At 37.0% G+C, this 21923-nt stretch overlaps 1 protein-coding gene across 1 annotated transcript; it reads left to right on the forward strand.

Annotated features, from left to right (window-relative positions):
- The first annotated feature begins 8938 nt into the window (after positions 1–8938).
- Positions 8939–16130, forward strand: LOC120630852. Its single transcript, XM_039900153.1, has 5 exons — positions 8939–9053; positions 9699–9880; positions 10670–11154; positions 15062–15189; positions 15526–16130. Exons 2-5 carry the CDS (start codon positions 9699–9701, stop codon positions 15547–15549), a joined length of 819 nt encoding a protein of 272 aa, XP_039756087.1. The 5' UTR covers positions 8939–9053; the 3' UTR covers positions 15550–16130.
- The last annotated feature ends 5793 nt before the right edge of the window (positions 16131–21923 follow it).

Here is a 21923-nt window from a genome sequence, read left to right on the forward strand (position 1 = left end):
TAAAACGTAAAAAGTCATTCTTATAAATTATTTACAATTAATGTATCTACTTATAATTTATATTCAGATAAGTCAAAGCCTAGTATAGTTTTGAATAATAAACTCGTCACTTAAATTAAGATAACTTCGCTTTCGAGTATCGTTGGAGAGGTGGCAATAATGCAAGTGTCCACTTATGTTATCTACGCCAGTGAGCAAAAAACTATTAATACATTATAATATCCAATAGAAACTAAATAATGAAACGATTTCTGAAAAAAAGATAGTTAAGGCAAACTTTTTTGCGTATTTACTAATTTAGGATCTTTGTTGAAGATTTTTCGAAGAGTTGTCTGCCTCCGTATGCAGTCAGTTTTCAGATCAGCCATCCGCCGTATAGTCCTGACCTTGAACCTTCAGATTTCCACATGGACCAAAATAGTATAATTTTTCAGAATCAGAAAAAAAATTGCGTGTTATTTGTTGAGACCCCCCTCTCTCCAACGTAAGATTAGATGAGATTTGACTCGGGAGGGGTTCGAGTCAAATCTCATCTAATCTTACGTAACATCTCACGTATTTTATGAACGCTCCCTAATTAACGTGAATTTGGCTGATTTCCACGGTATCACCGCTGTCTTACTCATATATTAATGTCCGGAACTAACATTATCGTGTCTGATGTATTTTATACTGACTTAATTTTATGAAGAAACAAAAACTGCACTCTTTCAATGAATCAGCCCCCGATTTTAGTGACAACATTTCTAACAAATTGCCAACTGCTTGTCTTTATACGGAAAGTTTAACAGCTGCGATTGTTTTAATACCGATAGTAGTATAGTGGTTTTAATACCACGCACGTCAACGCACCGTTGCTCGTCCCCCAAAAAGGTGGACAGACGACAACAGAATCGCTGGCAACCGCTGGAAACAATTAGCGGCCCAGAATGTTCAGAACTTGGTTGAGGTGCTGATGATGATGACGAAGACTGTTTTATCTTTGACTTTTGTCAAAAGCTGAATCCAGGTTCAAGATATTAGATATATGGGCCTGAAAGAGTTTTTTTCCCCGCGGTGATCTTTGAAGTTTATTTTTAACGAGTTGTAATAAAACCTTTTTTATGGACGTTGTCTTTGATTGCCGTATCATATAATCCATTTGTAATAGATCGATAGATCATAAAAAGATTGATGAAGATAAATTTCTTTTAATAGCGTTAGATTAAATCTATAAGAACATAAATAAATTTACGTTGGTTTCCAAGAGCGCGCTAAAAGTTTTTCGAATTAAGAATAGGCAAAAACAATATTTTTTGTCCAAGTAGCTCGTGAGAGTTACTTGGAACAGTAGCAGGTAGCCCGGTAGAGTTTTCAAACCTTACGCGAGTGTATTTGCTGGTGGATTTTCTATTATTATTATTTAAATTGCAAAGGAGTTTCGCCTCGTTGTTTCCATAAGATATATTTTGTCAGATACTAATGAAGATATTGGTTATATTCCGACCAATTCCGAAAATGGACGAGAGCTAATCAGTTTCAATAAATAAGATAAGTAAACACATAAAGATTCTTGTATAAATGAAATCTATCTACCTATATAGAAATATACGTAGTATACGTTCATAAAAAAATCTCTCTAAACTAGGTACAGTAAAAGGTAATTATTGTTTAAAGAATAAGAAAAAAATTGTATGCACTCTGCATTTATTTGGTACTTTATAGCTATTGTCATAAGGATATAACTCATTTCCCAAGTATATAGGTATAATGTACGACTATATGTATATTATTAATCATTTATATTGCTATATATGTTTATGATTTGATGATCGCAGATGTTAACTATTTATTTTACAATTTCCGATCATAGATTAGATTGAGTGCGACAAAACATTGTGTTTACCCATATTGTTCATCGATTACGAAAACTTTGTGCGAAATGTATCTTACGTACTTATCTGTCAAGTGCAAATGCGATCGGACGATATGGTTACGGAAACCCTTCGCGACATTTTATTGACCGTAAACAGAATGCTGCCTCAAAATCTGCAGAGTAGCACAGTCCTCGATAGCTTCTGTCCTCTTCGATTCGGCCTTGGCAGTCCACCGTTTAATTGCTACCTGGACGTCCTGGACGCTTTGCTGAAAATAGCACTACGAAAACAACCTGGAAGAGAAGGATGGAATCATCTATTTTTTTGTTTATTATTTTTATACCACCCTTTTATTCCACTACAAGTTAACCTTTGACTGCAATCTCAACTGTTTGTAAGGGATGATGCACTAAGGGTAGCTGGACGGGAACCTATTATACCCATACCCTTCAGTGAATACAAAACATGGCTCCATAAACAGACGCAATCAACACACTCGGAGCTATGGTCCAAAACAAAAGATTGCAAACATACGAAGGAGGCCTTACCAGACCTCAACCCACGATTAACAACAAAATTACTGCAACTAAATCGGTTAAAACTAAGGACAGTTGTAGGTATGATAACAGGACACTGCCCACTAAACACACTTTTCCATTTTAGATATAACTGACAGTCCTCTCTGCAGAGCATGCATGGAGACGGTAGAAACACCGATACACGTAATGCTCCAATGCAATGGAGTAGCAGAACAATGCGCAGCATACCTTGGCTCCTCAGCAACACTCCATGAAGCACTCGGTGACCTGGGCGGCCTGCTAAGCTTCTGGAGTGAGCTCGGCTGGCTGGAGTGATCCAGCGGGGAGCCGCATCAGTGGCCACACGTACAACAGACGGTTCCAGACCAACCAAATGCGAAAAAGGCCTAGGAACAGAAGAAGAAGAAGGGATGATACATCTAAGATGGTAGCGGACTAATCTGTAAGGGAGTAAGGTAGTCATACCCCGAATAGGTTCCTACGCGACATCGCATCGGAACACTAAATCGCTTAGCGGCACGTATTTGTCGGTAGGGTGGTAACTAGCCACGGCCAAAGCCTCCCACCAGACTAAACCGGAGAAAATTCAGAATTTATAAATTTTCCCCTGCCGGGACTCCAATCCGGGACCTCCAACTTAAATTTTCAGCGATCACCGCTGCGCCTGTGAGGTCGTCATGTAGCTTGTACTAGTCGCGTACGAATACCTACGTTCAGTAGCTTCATTTGGTAGAGTTTTCATGACTTACGTGAATGAACTTGAGTTCCTTAGATTGCATGTTATCTCCGAAATGGCCTTCGATTCTGGTGGATGGATTGCGGATTTACGGATCCCTCCGTGTATGATGGAGACCGTCGTTATAGCATCTGAGTCGATATTCAAACAATATTCTACTTTAGTCTATCGCAATACGCTCCTAATTTCAATGGTAAATTGCTCGGGCATTTTTCCGTTATGTCCAAACTAACCTTTACAAGACACGAGCAAAGTCGCGAGTAGGTCTAGCTAACAATAGAATAAGTCACGCTCCTGTTTAATGAACTATTGGAGTCACAGAGATGCTGAGATCGATTTTCGGAGAAAGCGAAATGTTCCGAGATCAATCGAATTAGAAAGGCATAGTGTTAAGAAAAATTCGTTTTACTTCCGAACAGTTGCGCGGGCGCACTTCGGAGTGCAGTGCGAAAAGTGAAATTTGATGATTTCGAGATTGTAAAATAATATTTTATCGGGCAAATTAATCATCTGCGATTATCTAACTTCTAACGATCAAATTAATCTGTGCAACCAAATCTGTTGAAAAAGGATAGTGTCTGTGCATCCAAAAAAATCATAAGCAGTTTAAGGACGATTAATGAATCCATTTGAAATAAATAAAGGCAAATTGTTCCCTTATAAATCAAGTTCTTAAATTAAAAAAAAAAAATGTGTTTTTATACGTTTAAAATATCTTAATTTTTTTTATTTGATTTATAATCCTCCGAGTTTTAAAATTAAAAAAAATAAATTAAAAAGTTGCTTTGTTAGTAGATGCGTTTTCGTGTAATTTAATTTGGAACACAACTTTTAATAAAGAAAAAGTAACTTAATTAATGTCCAAATATAATACTAGTTAAACTAATACACGATTAACAAATTACTTGTTAATTAATTGAACACGTGAAATGATTGATAATGCACAGTAAGTATTCATTTATGATCACTGAAGGTGGTATATTTTTAGATGTACTTATGTTTGTGTATCTTTTTATGTTTGTTCGTTGTTTTCAACTGTTTTAACATTAGAAGCAAAAATAAACTTGCAGTGCAATATACTAGCCTACATAAAATAATTAACTTATTAAAAGGAGATTGGATACAATTTTACAATAAACTACCAGTTGATATCTTGGAGATGTCTCTTATAAAGTTCAAAGTTTGTATTAAACGTAAGCTTATAGAAAAGTCCTATTATAGTATTAAGGACTACGTCAACGTTAAAAAATTCTTGGGTGTTAATTATTGCTCTAACCAGTTTGCTTCTTTAATAGTTTTAAATGACAAAATGAAATGATTACGAAAAAAAAAACAACCGGCTAAGTTTGTTGTGGGCTTCTTCTTAGACCAGGGCGCGTTAGGAACCCTTGTAGCTTTAGTTTTAACTTGACGAATTTAGGTTATCACCTTCTATGTCATATTTTACATGTAATGTACGCATCATCGCGCCATCGACGTGCCTATTTGAATAAATAAATATTTGACTTTGACTTTGACTTTGACTTTGACTATACATGTGTTTGTCCGTCTCAAAAATATTCATACATACATACGTACATACATACATATGCACCATAAAAACATTACTCTCCTTTTTAGAACAGTCGTGTCAAAAGATGATGGGAATTTAAAAAAATGCAGATTTTTATTTTAAATTTTTTCAAGTGTCTTTAATTATACTGGCAACCCTGCCCTTTATAACGGAACACATCATTGCGACAATGTATTAGTGAGTTGGTAGAAAATGCATTATTATATTATGCACTTGATATTAATGATTATAGATTACCACTACGTACTTCAAGCGTCTCTGAGCACCGCTCCTACCAGAGAAACACGTACCATAAAGATACGACGGAACCCACCAGAGGAAAAACCCCTAAAATGTAGAGATAAGATACAGTATTGCTGGAATCTTACTATAATAAAGCTATTAATAAATCTAATGGGCATAGAATCAACAGTCATCGTTGTTTTTGTTTTATTTTTGCACGAGTGAACTTAGAATAAGATAGCTCAGAGTCACTCTTGGGACAATGTTTTTTTTTTTTTGTAACTAGACCGAAACACAGCATTGCAATGATGCTGCTCAGCGGCAGAAATAAAAAAATCATAAATTTACTTAGACAATTCACACATCGCCATCTAGCCCCAAAGTAAGCGTAGCTTGTGTTATGAATATTCAGACATTTATTCATTTTAAGAATACTGTTCTAAAACTTTTAATCCAGATGGGTACTCCATCTAGCTCTCTAGCATCTAGCATCTATAAGAGCTTTTTGTGCCAGAGGTGGTCCGGTAAACTACCGCCATGCTGATATGGTTCGATTCCCACAACTAGAAAATGTTTGTGTGATGAACGTGTTTTGGATGAATGAAATGTTTTTAAGTGTCTGGGAGTTTATATGCACTTATACATATATTATAAGTATTTATGTATATTATAAAATAATCATTATGTATATTATTCATCAAAATATTTATGCCTTCTTAGCCCGTACACAAGCTAGGTACGCTTACTTTGGGGCTGGATGGCGATGTGTGTAGTATGGTAGAATATCTTTAAAAAATTATAGTGCCCCGTTTGCCTTTACTAACAATCTGAGCGACATTTTGATTTAAAATTCGCGAAGATTGTAAGCGTAGTAATGAATTTGGCTTTCAAATTACTCAAGAACGTGTTTGGGTTACGAGAAAAATATCGAATGAAAGTTACTTAGACAAACATACCTACATTTAAGTGATTCGTAAATCTACGAACACCTCCGGAACACAACTATAGTTTCCAGTCTTACTTACGTCTCATATTAAAAGAGTTTCTACGCGACAGCGTACCAGCTGCAGTATTGCGTAACTCTGTCAGTTGGCAACCAGTTTGTCACCACCTACCTCTGTCAGATAATATAGTAGACCGGAGACATTTGAGATACTATAAGTTTTATACGACCAAGTGTTTTATAAGCTCGTCTTTACTTTCGAGGGGTCGAGATCGCATCCCAGCACGCATCTCTAACTTTTCTAAACTATGTGCGTTTTAAGTTATTAAAATATCACTATTTTCAACGGTGAAGGAAAACATCGTGAGGAAACCTGCATGCCTGAGAGTTCTACAAAATGTTCTCAAAGGTATATGGAGTCCATTAATCCACACTGGGCCAGCGTGATGGAATACGCCTTAACCGCTTCTTAATGTGGGTTGATATGATTAAGTTTTTATACTTATATAGCTGTTATCCGCGACCCGTGGGAACCATTTGTTGTCCGGCTAGGATGTGCGCCAAGAGAGAATTTTCTACCGATTATCTCGTCAATCTCTATAGGAAAATACGAGTAACGGGTAGAGAAACTATCTCGTGGTGCGCATGCTAGCCCTGCGAGGATAAAAAGTATAAATGAATTAATATACTTTTATTGCACACAACAAAAAGTACATAAAGTATAACAAAACAATGTATACAATTTGGCGCATTAAAAGTAGCATAAGTTACTCTCCGTCTGTTCATGTTATGAAGATTCACTTTTATTGTCGCATTAAGCCAACTTCAAAATACGTATGTCTTCATTAGCGATATATTTGCGACTGCTTTCCTTACTACAATGCATAATTACATGGATCAAAGATATTATGTAATAATAGACACTTTTCTATTTAATAAATAACATATGTATAAATAAAAGACGCCTTCTTTCAACTAACTTTATGGCGAAAATCAAGTTGATGGACTTCTTAGTCATGTGAAGAAAGGGACAACAAACAAACATACTTTCGCTTTAATAATATTACTTAGGATTAAAAAAATATATTACTAAAAGTGCCTCGTTGGTGTAGTGGTTCATCACCATCATCTCTTCATCCGATTTCAGTACACTTCTGGACATAGGTCTTTTGTAGGGAGTTCCAGAATCCACGGACCTGGGCCGCTTGTTTCCAGCGGCGTCCAGCGACTCGTTTGATGTCGTCTGTCCACCTCTTTGCGACTCGCTGAGCTATATCGGTAACTCTGGCTCTTTTACGGATCTCCTCATTCCTGATTTGATCACGTAGAGACAATCTCAACATTGCTCTCTCCCGCTGCGTGACCTACCTTCGATGAGGCCCATAGTAAGTGACCACGTGTACCCCGGTGTAGTGGTTAGCATGTTTAAATACGGATTACGAGATCGTGGTTTCGAATCCCGGGTTGGCGATGAATTATTAGGTATTATCTATTTTCTATGTGAAGAAAGTGCCAACCTGTGTTAACCACGTGCATCGAAGAGCACGTTAAGCCGTCGCTCCCAGTTACTATCACTTAGTTTGTTGAAGCCCACCAACCCGCATTGGAGCAGCGCTGTGGGTTTATGCTCTCAAGTCGCTGCTCCGGCTTGAAGCTATGACCTTATTGATGATACCGAGTTTTTTGTCCCAGTTTCGATGCATTGTCCAACGTTGAGAATGGACGAAATATTGACCTAGAACTGCTATCGGTAATTGGCACTAATATTTCGGAAAGTCGAAGTCAGTATATTGAACGATAGCATAAACTGAACACTTTGTTTTTTGTGATACTCAAAAACAAAATGTCTGTTGGTCCGAACTTATTTTTGAAATAGCTCTATCCGGTATAGAAGAGAGGGATTGTATACTCATAATCGAAACGGAAGAGAAGAGCTGAAAATTTTAGATTGTTTCCGCTCTTATTTCAGAATTATAATCTTACTGTTGCTCTTGTAACTTGTTCTTCGTCGGCGTTTATTATTTTTTTTTACAAATCAGAACCGTTTGTTTTCCTAGGATAAAAAGTAGCCTATTTTACTCTACGCCATTTCAACTAAGTCTATGCCCAAAATATAGTAGGCAGCACCCGCACCTGGTGGCCCGTGCTACAGCGGGAATTCAGACTCCTAATTTTGGGTCTGACGATGAAGATGTTAAACACTTGAATTAGGCAACAACAATACAATGCATGTACGTACTTTGGACTGCTGCTTGCACTCGTTGATCGTCCACCAGATACGGTGACTTTTACATGGAATACGAGAAGCGTTAAGTTACGAGAAGTTTTAAGCGATTCGTTCGCACGCGACACGTTCGTTGCGACGGTAGGGTTTTTAAGAGGTTTTGACAGCTGGGGTCACTTTTTAGTGCCACAGCTCCAAATTCAATGAGAACGACGTGCATGACAGCCGTTTGAAGCGGTGTTGCTATTGCATAGAACAACTGTCCAACATCAATAACTCAAGATTTGTAATTAAGTTTATGGTAACGAAACATAGTTGATCGATTGCTTGCTGACTAAAAATGTTCATCATATTAACCCATTGCCAGTCCACTACAGGGCACGGGTCTCCTCCCACAACGGGCTTCACACGCCTTTGAGAACATTATGGAGAACTCTCAGGCATGCATGTTCCTCACGATGTTTTCCTTCACCGTTGAAGCAAGTGTTATTTTTATTGCACAAAACGCACATAACTAAGAAAAGTTTGAGAGTGCGTGCTGTGATTCGAATTCGGCCCACCTAAAGTAAAACTGAGTCCCAGTCACTACGGTATTACTGCTTCCTGCGCTATCACCGCTTCAAAGCATATAATGTTTGTCTTTAAACAATTAAGTTTCTGCTGATGGCGTAACGCAAAAATATCCGCGGCAAATCCGAGAAGCTCTTTAATTTCGCTAATCCCCAGTTTAGCAAATAAAATTGATTCAGTATTTACCTATTGTTTTGATTCCAAGTGCCTGATAACGCGTATCATACGATAAAGTTTTATAATACCACAATTTATAACTAGTATAAATTGTTGGTGAATCTCACAAGTGGGTAGTTTGTCATTGATTTTATGTGCTGCAAGTGTTAGCGAGATTTCCTATTTTGCGCTGGAATTTGATATTTTAATTGTAATAAATAGAAAAATTGCAAGGTAAGACAAATTCGATGCCCAATGGTGTCCAGTGACGCGTGGTGAACAGGGTCAATGCCTCAAGCGACAGACTAAAGAAAAGACAGCTACTGCCAACTAGTGCATAATCCCGTACTAGTATTTTAAGGCGCTTTCTAAGTACTGAATGACTAAAGATTTTAAACTAAGATTTTCGTGGTTTATCAACATTTCTTGAATATAGTTCAACGGGTAGTTCAACTGTATGACTATTTAAATATACAAACCCTCAGGAAACGAGTCCTACTCGCAGCTCGACTTTTAAGTGTATTTTTGCACGAGGGTAGTTGCGCAAACTTTATAAATGTACATTTTGTGTTAGCTTTAAAATTTGCCCCTATTAGTGCTATAAGCATGTTCGCCATGCCTTCGTGGTTTAGGCGATTGAAATATCACACTGTTAACTTTTTTAAGTTATTGCGTTTAAAGCAATTAAAATATCGCCTACTTCAATGGTGAAGGAAAACATCGTGAGGAAACCTGCATGCCTGAGAGTTCTCCATAATTTTCTCAAAGTCGTGTGGTGTCCATCCAAAAAAACCAGCCTAAACTCTTCTCATTGTGGGAGAAGACCCGTGCCATATAGTGTCAAGATGCCCCTTTTGTACAGTCTAGAATTGCTTTCAGATGCTGCTTAACTTGGTGGCATTAGCGGCTGCGGTGGCGGCGGTGGCTGGACACGGACGGGTGCTGGGCCCACCCTCCCGCGCCTCCATGTGGCGAAGTGGCTTCCCTATGGAGCCCAATTACGACGACGACGGCCTCAACTGCGGAGGTTTTGCTAGGCAGTATCTGACCAACGGTGGGAAGTGAGTCTTAAAAGAAAAATAAGGATTTTGGAAAGTTTTTCTCCATTAAAATGGTTTTCAAAGTTATCGTCATCAGTGATAAAGCCGTCACTTCCAATGCAAGAGGGTGAACACTGGAATTTATGTGGAATATAAATAGCTTTTAGTATTCAGTTGGTGCTGTAAGGTGACGGCCGATTAGAATATATTTGTTACATATATTTGTCACCTCTCCTCTTCCCGCGGGCGTCCCGGGTTCGTTTCCCGGCAAGGGGAAATTCGGGAATTTATAATTTCCTAATTTTCTCCGGTCTGGTCTGGTGGGAGACATTGGTCGTGGCTAGTTACCACCCTAAGCGATTTAGTGTTCCGCGTAGACACCGATTAGGGGTATTTCTACCGTAGTCCTTAACAGCTGAGCCCGCTACCATCTTAGACTACACCAGGTGAGACTTTACCACCAGGTGAGATTGCAGTCAAGGGCTAACTTATAGCGTAATAAAAAAAACTATCCAGAACGCGCACCCTGCGAATCCTGACTAAGACCTTTAAACCTTTTTAATAAGATTAGCAATCTTGCAGTGGCGTGCTAAAAGGGTATGCACAGGGTATGCAGATCATATAGGATGAAGAAAATCTCCAGTACGAGTTATAAAAAAGTTAAGGATAGGCATTGTTTAACTTTTAAAAAGCCTACTATTAAGTATCTATAACTCGTACTGGATATTTTCATCATTTTGTATCATCTGCATACCCTGTGCATACCCATTCCGCTGCAATCTTGGTAACCATAAAGTATATTTCCCTCAGATGTGGCCTATGCGGTGATCCCTATGACGTAGAAGAACCAAGACCTCACGAACTTGGAGGCTTGTATGGCCAGGGTATCATAGTTGCCAAATATGAAGCGGGACAAGTGATAAATGCAACCGTCCAAATATCAGCGTACCACAGAGGATACTGGGTGTTCAAGATTTGCCCAGACCCGCATATCACCGATCAGTCGTGCTTCGACCAGCACCCAGTCGAGCTAGAAGAGGGGGGCACTAGATTCTACCCACCAAAAGAAGGCATATACTCTCTAAACTATCGTTTACCTAAAGGATTGATTTGCGAGCACTGTGTCTTACAGTGGAGGTACATAGCTGGCAACAACTGGGGTATATGTGAGGATGAAACGCAAGGGCTGGGATGTGGAAACCAGGAAACCTTTGGGGCGTGCTCTGATATCTCTATCAGAATACCTGTTGACAGTTTCCCTATCGAAGCAGTGCCGCTGAATGGAATTGACCAAGGTGAGAACGGGATATGAAATTGAAACTAACCCGCTAGGCTTAAATTTCCAGCATGACCGCATGACGATCTGATTGCATGGTACTCTAATATTGAAATGCACTTACTAATATTGATCGTAGACTAAAGGAGAAAAATAGACAGAAAATCGGCAGTGAATAAATATAGTTGAATAAACAAACTGAGCCCTTTTGGCGTTAATGCAATTGATAGTTGAAAGCACGATTATGTGACAAAATCATCTACAAATCTCTCCTTAAAAGATTTTTGATAAAAGATCCAAATAAAAATATATTAACAGTTTTATCTGAATTATTATGGGCAGATGATTTGGCTTAATTGAATTTAACTGATACACATTACCTATTATCGCCTTATTTGGTATTATTTTTGTGTATTTATTCATTCTAAGTGTAATAAATCGCATACTTCTTGATAACTTGCGTTACCTCGTCCAATAAAGCGCATATTTCATGAAACTATCTATCATCTGCCAATAATAATTCAGATAAAAGTGTTTGTATCTTTTTATTTGGACAAGACATAATATATTTTAAATAAAAATTAATATACATATCTACTTAGATTTATTATAAAGTTCGTTCAATTAGTTAATAAATAGTTAATAAAATTGATTTAGTTGTACATTCATATGTATCAATGAATGTACAACTATATAAAATTTGCCAAAAATTTTATGAAACGCACTCTGGCATCCCTCTAGAATGCTTTATCTCTCCGTCTATTTTTTTCATTTGATCTGCGTTTGGTGGTTGATAAAATGTTGTTTTCGGATTGGAAACAACATTTATAGATTTTCGTTGTCATTTTTCACAGGTTTTGCTTAGATTTAATTAAACGCGTGAAGATAGCTATTTTACGTGACAGATACCTGCCCCTGTGTAAGATATACCAATAAGTATTATAGGTATATATAGTGTATCATTTTAATGAGTTAAATAAATAAATAATTATTTTAAAAGCATCGGTCTTTCATTGCACCCTAGATATACTTATATGTCTAGATATGGAGACGCGGCGCTCAACATGTCTTGTCGACGCATTGGACAAAAGTACGATCTAATCACAATTCTAGAGAACACTATGCTGTGGTTTTTTTGCACTTAGCTTTTGTTCAATCTGGCAATTATTGTCTACAAACTTGGCACCTTTACAAATAGCATTTATTGCCTCAGACAGACCCAGTGAATCTTTGGAGAAGGAGGTTATGTTACTGCAAGAATGAAACGCGCAGTAGTTATTACGATGAGTGTAGATTAAAGAATATATGTATTTACAAACGTAAAAGTGTTGCTTGAATACAAATGCGTAGATTATAGCTAGCCAATAGAAACGAACTTAAAAGTAACCCTAACCAATACCGTAACAGTAGTAAACAATTAACGAACAAATAAAAAAGTGGTTAATGACGCTACAAACTAACCTCGCTTTATGTAAAACCGATGGGCTGGGAGAAATCTTGAAAATTTGTGCAAAGCGCCTTTACGCCTTTTACCTGACGCTGATGTGCTACCACAAATCCTCCCTCACTTAACACCTTTAAAACCTTTACTTCCTAACGACCGACAATACATCCCTAGTAACTTAACAGAACAACTTAGTAAGTCACAGAACCTCTGCACAGCGTCTTCGTAGGCGAAAACGAGGACCCTGATTTCTGGCGCCACCTGGCCATGGGTCGTATACAAAGTCACGGGGGCGTTTGGACTAAACTCCAGTCTAAGAAATTCAAACTGTCCACCTGTTCCCGTCACAGCTATGGGTCTCTTTCCCCCTATGTCGTCAAGCCCTAGCGCTCAATACCTAACGAGCTTCGTGCTCACTTCCACCCTCAGCGCGGCTAGGTGACAATCATCTCCCCAGAAAAGAATAAAAAATTAAACTTCTCCCACAGCTGTATAAACTCTCAGAGCACTGGCGCACAAGTGGAAATAATATCCAAATAATGTATGTGTAATAATAAACGGGGGCAAACTTCTCCTTTTCCATGTTCCCTTGCTTTAGCAGGTGGAGAAGTTAATTATATCCCTTGTCAGGGGATATAATTGGGGGATATAATTTATGTCTTCTGCTAGTGACGTTGCTAGACCCTTATTCTCGTCATCAGCTACTTTCTTTACAAAACAGCAACAAAAGCACTTTGGCCTCATATTTTATGCGGCAACATTTGCACACGCTGTCTGGACAGTGATGCTCTGTAATAAAAGTGGCGTAACTATACCTCTAAAGGGGCATACTAGCTACTCAAAAGTCACTTAGAAGAGGGTCTTGCGATCTATAAAAAGACATTGCAGAGAGTCATAAAGATATTAAAATAATGATAGTCTACTGACTGACTACTTATAAGAGAAAATTTAATGTTGGTAAGTTCCCAAAAAAATTCTAACTTTATGAATAAATGTACCTAACTGCTATAATTTAACATAAGCAACAACAAACTTGCAATATAGATACAAGACTACATAAACTTTGTAATTCATTCAAAGGAAATTGTATAGGTACATTTTTGCAATAAACAAAGTAGGTAGGTACTCGTTGATATCTTGGAGATGTCTCAATAGCTTATCGAAAAGTCCTATTATAGAATAAAGCATAACGTGAACTACTTATAAAAAAGCTTGAGTGTAAATAATTGCTATAACCGGGTTGCTTTTAAATAATTTTAAATTGAAATTCAAATTCAAAATACAAAAATGTTTTATTTATGTAGACCGTATTACAGGCAATTATCAAACGTTCATTCATTTGACATGTTACAACTAATGTTAGATGATGGTGATAACTGCATTCTTAAACTGAACGACAAATGACAATGTTAGATGGTGATAACAAAAAGTCAGCTAAGTTTATCGTGAGCTTGTCCTACACCAGGCATGTCTGGTTGTACATAATTATCGCAATCATCGCACGAAAGTGTGTAACATAGGCTTTTATCTCCATTTAAACAAACGGTTCCAACGAGATTTGTAAAAACCGTGCCTAAGTAACGCGGACGAAGAACTTGGGCAACAGCAAGTAATACTCTATGAAGTATAAAAAGCCGAAAGTTTGTATGTAAATGTGTATTTTTGTTACTTCTTCACGCCGTAATCTCTAAACAAATATAAATAATATATAGCCTTTTACACCGGATCCCTGTTGACCAGCTCTACACAGGCATCGCTAAACGCCCTACGAGTTTAGTGTAATGATGGTTTCAGAATGCTATTAGGCTTACCACGTTATTTTAGTGCATCAAAAATGTTCGCGAGGGCTCGTACTGAGGACTTTTTTGCCATCAAAAGAAAACGAATAGCATCGTTGATGAAAAGAACGTGGGTAAGCAGTAACGGCATTCTGAAAGCATTAATAAATAGATACGACACTTCGATTTCCAAGCTTTATATTAAACTCCACGTAGGGCTGCCTGGGTGCAGAAATTCTTATTTGTTACTTTTTGTATATTGAATATTAATAATTCATGTAAGTTTTTTTGATTTAGTTTAGTTTTTAATTATTCTGTTATGTAACAGTGTAGATGGGTCATAGTTACCAAATAAAAATTACTATTATTATTATATAATATACTTTTAACCAGGTAAAAGTCATGGTTTATTAAATAGATTTTGGTAATTTTCTGATAAGTACTACTTACTATAATATTACTCGTATTTTTTATCGACTTGAAGAAAAGGAGGCGGCTTCGTCTTTATTAAACGATTTGAAAATTTTTTTCCCATTTTCATCAGGCAAAGATATATTAAAGAGATATTAGAAATAGAATAAGAGAAATCGCGGAAACGCTTCAAATATTGATAGAAGTGACAATTTTCTTGTCAAAACACTACTAAATCCGGTAATATGTTGTTATTATGATGATGATGGCACTTATATTATTTGTTTATACAGGTTTGCTCGATTTCCTAAGAAACATGATACTTAGACCACCGCCGAAGAAATATTACTCAAAACACAGCTTGAAGAAGAAGAAAAACCATCGGCAACCTCGCTCTAGAAAACATTCAAAAAAGAAAAAGGTATTATTTAATTTAGTATCTTCCTATTATAACATATCAATAAGCTAGTCTATCAAGCCCACTGATTTAATGAAAGGCATTTTTTCTATAAAGTTGGAATCCCGAGCGGACATTTTAATTTTCTGTAAAACATTAAACAAACGCTTTTTGCTTATAGAACTTCCCATAAGTTCAGACTCTAGACTTTATGAATGAGGTCTATGAATGGGGTAAATCAATGGAATGACCTAGAAATCCAGCCTCGACCCAATCCAAGCTATTACAGTAGTATCTATTATTTATATTAGGTAATATAGTTTATTATCTGTAGTAACTAATAATCAATTTTATTTCCAGGTGTCGTTTTGGCAATATGATTAAAATATCCCAAGGATTCAGTGCCAAAATTATGACAAAATTAATTTGATAAATGAATAATTTAAGTTTTACTTAATGACAACTTGGCCGCAAAATTGGGCAACGAATATTTGAGCGCAGCGCACCGAATACAACGATGTATTCGGTGCACACATTTTTTTTTAATATTAAAATGTTTATTCCGTGAAAGAACTCTATTTTCCATTAGTTATTGCGAACGTATCATGTTGGTATTTGCATTTGATTATGGGCGAGGTAAAGCTCCATTTTGTTATTTATTTATAAATCTGAAACGAAGCAGTGAGAGTCCAGTGGGTAGGAGCTCGTCTTACCTTTCGGGGACCGAGTCCGAAGTAATGTGCGTTTTAAGTCATTAAATATCGCTTGCTTCGACGGTAAAGGAAAACATCGTGAGGAAACCGGCATGCCTGAGAGTTCTGGATAATGTTCTTAAAGGTGCATTGAGTCCACGAATACGAAGTGGACCAGCCTGGTGGACCAAGACCTCAACCCTTTCTCATCGTGGGATACCCGTGCCTGTATTGGCTGGTAATGGGTTGATATGATGAAATCTTAAACGTAAGGCAATGCGATTTTTTTTTATTTCTACGCTTTAAATTATTGTTGTTTAATATTAGTTATAATAGTAACCTAAGTTTATGTCTTGTTAACTTAAAATTAAATGTAAATTATACCTTCTATGATGTTTTCATTAATTTATTCCCTTTATTTACATAATATCTGCACAATCAAAGATATCTAACATTTACTATCTACAAATTAAAACGATTTTAACAATTCTCAGCGTACCCGCAGACTACACAAGCCAATCGACCGACTGTTAAGTCGCATCGGCAACCGATCGGCGATATTTGGTCAACCTTAAACTATACTTTGTATGCCACTACAAGCTACGACAAATGCTTCAACAGACGGCCCAAATATCGCCAAATCTAACATCCAAAATCACACGGTGTTGTTGATCGGCTAACTATTAAACTATTTTGTTTAGAATACATTTTCATTGGTCGATAACTAAAAGTATCTACTTATTGAATATTATGTAATTGTTATATAAATAAAAAATTGTTCAAATATTCGACACGAAGCATTCGGGGAACGGCTAACAGAAATTCCCCATTTGATATTTCATGCATTACCTATATTGGCATGTGAATTATAAAACGCGTGCCCAAACGACCAATTGAAATAGTGTCCCCTAAATGGAAGCCTTATAGCATGTTCTATAGAAAATTCCCGCCCCCGAATATAGGATACAAAAAGTTTTCCCATCGACCAATGAAAACGACCTAGCCAGTCTGACAACAGACAAACACCCAAACAGACAGCAGTTTCATAATAACATCAAAACATCGATTTATCGGCAACAGATAAAAAAACACTTAAATATAATTATTGCAGCAATCGTGCGCACAACCTAGTAGCTTTGTAAGCGTAAATAACATTGCATGAAAAGGTCGCGCAAACATCTGGAACGCTCTGAACTAGAAGAGACTTGCAATGGTTCATTACATTTTAAATATTTTTTAAAAGGTTTACGCCTGTTTTCACTATCGACGAATTAGGCAATACCTACATAAGTTATGCCTATGGAGATTCCTAAGCATACCACAACCGTCCACCAAAAGTTATAACCTAAGAGTTGGAGAAACGTTTTTTTCCTATAGACATCGGCTTAGATCATTAGGCATTCTATTTAGGCGATGCCTAGGTTTAGTGAAAACGGACATAAGATAATATATCATCATCATCAACAACAACAGCCCAGAAGCGTCCACTGCTGACCATAGGCCATTCCAAGAGCGCACCACCACACACCGTCATCCGCCTTTCTCATCCAGCCGCTTTCAGATACCTTTTTAAGGTCATCTGTCCAGCGGGCTGTACAGATCACGACCACGGGCTCGTGGTAGTCCCACACTGCGCTAATAATAAGATAATATATAAAAGGAAAAAATGGTTTAAAGTGAGAATAAGTATGAGGCATATAACTTCATAACCGTGGATATGATGATCACGGTTCCCGAGCAGAAAAAAATATTAACAAGTCTGCAAAAGTACTATCTGATTCCAACTCTATGTTGACATGGAAGTGGGCTGCGAGTGTAGCTTCGCGCTGCTACTCAACCGTACCGTCGCGTCCCTTTGATTGGCTGATACCGAATATTGAATTCTGCGCATCGAAACGCACAAAGTTCGATAAGCCATAGTTTGAATAGGACTATAGCAAAAACATTAAAATTGTTACTTTTTAGGTAACTTTAAAGTCGGCTTTAGATATATTTCTTTCGCATTTAAATTACATTTGATGTGGATAAGCGGTGATAGCCCATTGGGGGTAGGAGCTCGACTTCACTTTCGGGAGGCCGAGATCGAGTCCCGGCACGTACCTCTAACTTTTTTAAGTTATGTGCGTTTTAAGTAATTAAAACATCACTTCAATGGTGAAGGAAAACATCGTAGGGAAACCTGCATGTCTGAGACTCATGTTCACTATAATTTTTCTGAAAGGTGTGTGGAGTCCACCAATCCGCACTGGGCCAGCGTGGCGGACACTTTCTCATTGTGGGAGACCCGTGCCCTGTAGTGAGCCGGTAGTGGGCTGATAAAGTGATGATGGATAACAGCGCAGAGCGAACAAGACATTTGGCACGATCTAACCGCATTATATACACACACTGACAATTTGCATACGTACACACATAGCATTCTCGTAGGTAACTTTCAAACGGTACCCGAATATTAAGGTAAGTAACATTTTACTGAAACTGATTTTTTTTATAAATATAAATGATGAAACCAGTTCTGATTTGATCACATAGAGATTTTACCATTTTCAGTGAAATGCCACTACGTTATCTACAAAGCGTAAAAATATTAAGTAATGAAACATACGACAATGCGTACACAGCCAGGCACTTTTAATTCAACTAAAGACAAACTAAAAAAATCTATTTGTATATTTAACGAAATTATCATTTATAAAGGTAACGGCCGGTATACACGACGCGATGTGGTAACGCACAGTAAGCATTCGAATGTTGGCGGCCACGACCGTTTCCAGACACAATAAGTGTATTTTTGTACATTCACAGCGCCGCCTACAATAATACTGGAAAAGCAGACGCAACTAAATGCGCAGAACCTCCCCGCCTCGTCTCAATGGTTACAAGTACGACGTGTAAGCGCTGCGGCGTAATACTGCACCTCGTGGCATACCAATTATTTCCGTATGTAGAACGTAAAGCGCGCAAGTGCGGCGTCGCAGCGCGTATACCATTCTTGTATACAAGGTTACAAGTCCGTCCGGTTACAAGGATTTTTCTTGTAGAACACCGCAGAGTCACTACCGCAGTATCGGAACGCTTCGGTGCGGCGTCGCTGCGTGTAGACAATTTCCGACCTAAGTCTTAAAAATCCAACGGGTAAGAACAGGGGAGCAACAATTCACCTTGTAGAACACCAAGGATTTTCGCTTGTAGAACGCCACAGCCGCACAACACCGGCGCCGCGCCGACTCGCTGTCGCAAAGCATCGTGTGAACCGGCCCTAAGACCCGAATAAAGGATACAGTATCCCGATCTAAGTTGGGCGGACTGAATAAATACCGGACTGATTAATATTAGGAATTCAATAGAAGTATTAGGTGACGTTCGTACATACAAATGCGCGAGCAAAGAGTCAATTTCAACCCGTCCAAGTAAGTGCGAACTGTATCTGGAAATATAGGGCCTTGAATCTTTTAACAACCGATTTATTTTATTCTAGTTGCAATACTTTTACTTACTGTTTTATTTCTTTTATTATTTTGTTCTGTATACGTAATGGAGGGCAGGCTCCTGGGTCACCCTATTTCGCCTTTTTCCTTTTATGGGTCATCATAAATGAATAGTCTCGTATCTACTCGTAAATACATCGACATAAGGCATACTTATACTGATAATAGATTATCTACACATTAACATTAAAGTATCGGACGAAAATTTTTTTTTGGACAGACATACTTGTAACACGCTACTATACATATCATGCCACGCGACTAAATATCACGCCACGACATTACATCCCACGCCATTTTTTCCCAGCACCACACCACACTAGTGTTGCTTCAACTAAACCATAGTAGGTATAGCAGACACCAACTGATAACAAATAAATGTTTATGTTGTAGTTTCTTAATAAAACGTTTACAAGTTATCTCGAGCTCTGTAAGACAAAGATAGCACGTAGCACGGTGTAGATACTGTTACACCATTATTCCATAATTAAGAAATATCAGTCTGGTTAAAACAAAAAAATAAAATGGCGTGGTGGTATAGTGTTACAAATATTCCGTTATTACGCTCATCATTTAGATAGTTAAGTAATATATTCTAGAATAAGAACAGTTTTTTAGAAGTTTCAAACAAATAATAGCGTTATCATATGAAGTGAAATCTAGGATGTGCTCTGCGAAGTAGATAATTTTATAAATCTGTGAAATATATAGGATCGTTTTTAAAACTTTGATTCCCCTAACGAATTGACAGCTTAACCCCAACGTCATATACGAGTTATTCTGCAAACAGACATGATGGGATTTTAAAATGGCGTCGGCCATATTCTCGTTACTTTTTATGTAAACTATGTTTTAAAATATTTAAACGTAATAAAAACATGTATTTCTCAAGATAATCTCTTTTTATCTTATTTGTTTTTAAATAAGTATAAAAATAAAATATAAATAGATTTTATTGTATGTTTTTTGAAATGTATGCTTTTATTATATTTTCTGTATTAAATATACTTAGTTTACAATAAAAAGTAATAAAAAGATTGTTCACATCATAAGAGACGTAAGGAACATTGAAATATATTATATGTTAGTGACAATAACCCGAGACATGACACGACAAAAAAACAATCGTAAGTTCGCCATTTATAATTCCCTGTATATCTGTATGCATCAGTGGCGTGCATAGAGGGTATGCACAGGGTATGTTGATGATATAAAGTGAAGATCTCCAGCAGGGCTAGCACGGGCAGGAGATAGAAATTATGTATCCTGACAAGGGATATAATTAACGTGTCCACCTGCTAAATCTCGGGAACAGGGAAAAGGAGAAGTTTAAACCCGTTTATTATAACACATATATTATTTGGATATTATTTCCACTTGTGCGCCAGTGCTCAGGAAGTTGAAAAAGCTGTGGGAGAAAATAATTTTTTATCCTTTCCCCGAGGAGATTATTGTCTTCTGCCCATGCCGTGCTGTACGATATATGAAACTTAAGGGAAGGCTTTTTATAACTGTTACTGGAGATTTTTTTCATTTATAGTAACTACCCGCTTAGTGGACGCTCTGTGCACGCCACTGGTATGCATTATACAGTTTACACAAAATTCACACACGACGTCAATAAAGATTTTGTTTTATATTTGTAAGTACGAATAAAATTTTACAATTGTTTGACATAACATTGCATGGTTTTTCTTTTTTGTAATAATCAATAAAATATTTACAATAATTTAACAGTTGTAAATAGATTTCGACTCTAGTGATTTAAAATCAATATTTACAGGACATAAAAAGGATTAAACACAATAATGATATTTAAGCAATAAGTGAGAAAAGTGGTCGAGAACTAGTAGGGTTGTTACCTTGAAAGGCAAAGTATAAAAACTATTAGATGATACAAATATATATAATAACAATATATAGATAAAAAAAAGAAGTTGAAAAAATACATGTGAATGAATAATTTTGGAATTATATCGCTTAGCCATCAATATGTAGTGATTCTAATAATAGTGTTTAGGAGATACAAAATACTCGTATGATAAACCTGTTTTTATTTTAAACAATAACGATTTTCTTAGCAATATCAATGGATTTATTTATTACCCACTTCATCCTGGGAGTGTATCCAGGATCAATTAGTTTGGAATAAGTTTGGAAATAAGTGTAATATTTACTAACGTGAAAGCTAACTAAGATTTGTATGGAATCGAAACAGCGCCATCTAGTTAAAATACTGTTACCCAGTATTGCAACTAGTTACTAAGTACTGTAACTAGATGTCGCTATTTCGGATGAACATTTTGGCAATTTCACTAACGCTGTACCTGTTTGTTAGCTAAGCGACGGTATTCGACAAATCCATATAAAATAAAAATGTTCAACGGAATCAGTTTAGACCGGTTTAAAAACTCTATCATCGTATAAAATTATATATGAATACATATTATACATATTATTAAATGCGTTACGCATATGTAACGCATTTATAGCCTCTTTGTTATCAGAGTCGATGAATATTAGAAATGAACGTTGCGAGCTCGAAATATTTAGTCAATCTTGAAAGTTACAAACATCT

Source organism: Pararge aegeria, chromosome 17, assembly GCF_905163445.1.
Source record: "Pararge aegeria chromosome 17, ilParAegt1.1, whole genome shotgun sequence".
NCBI classification, from domain to species: domain Eukaryota; kingdom Metazoa; phylum Arthropoda; class Insecta; order Lepidoptera; family Nymphalidae; genus Pararge; species Pararge aegeria.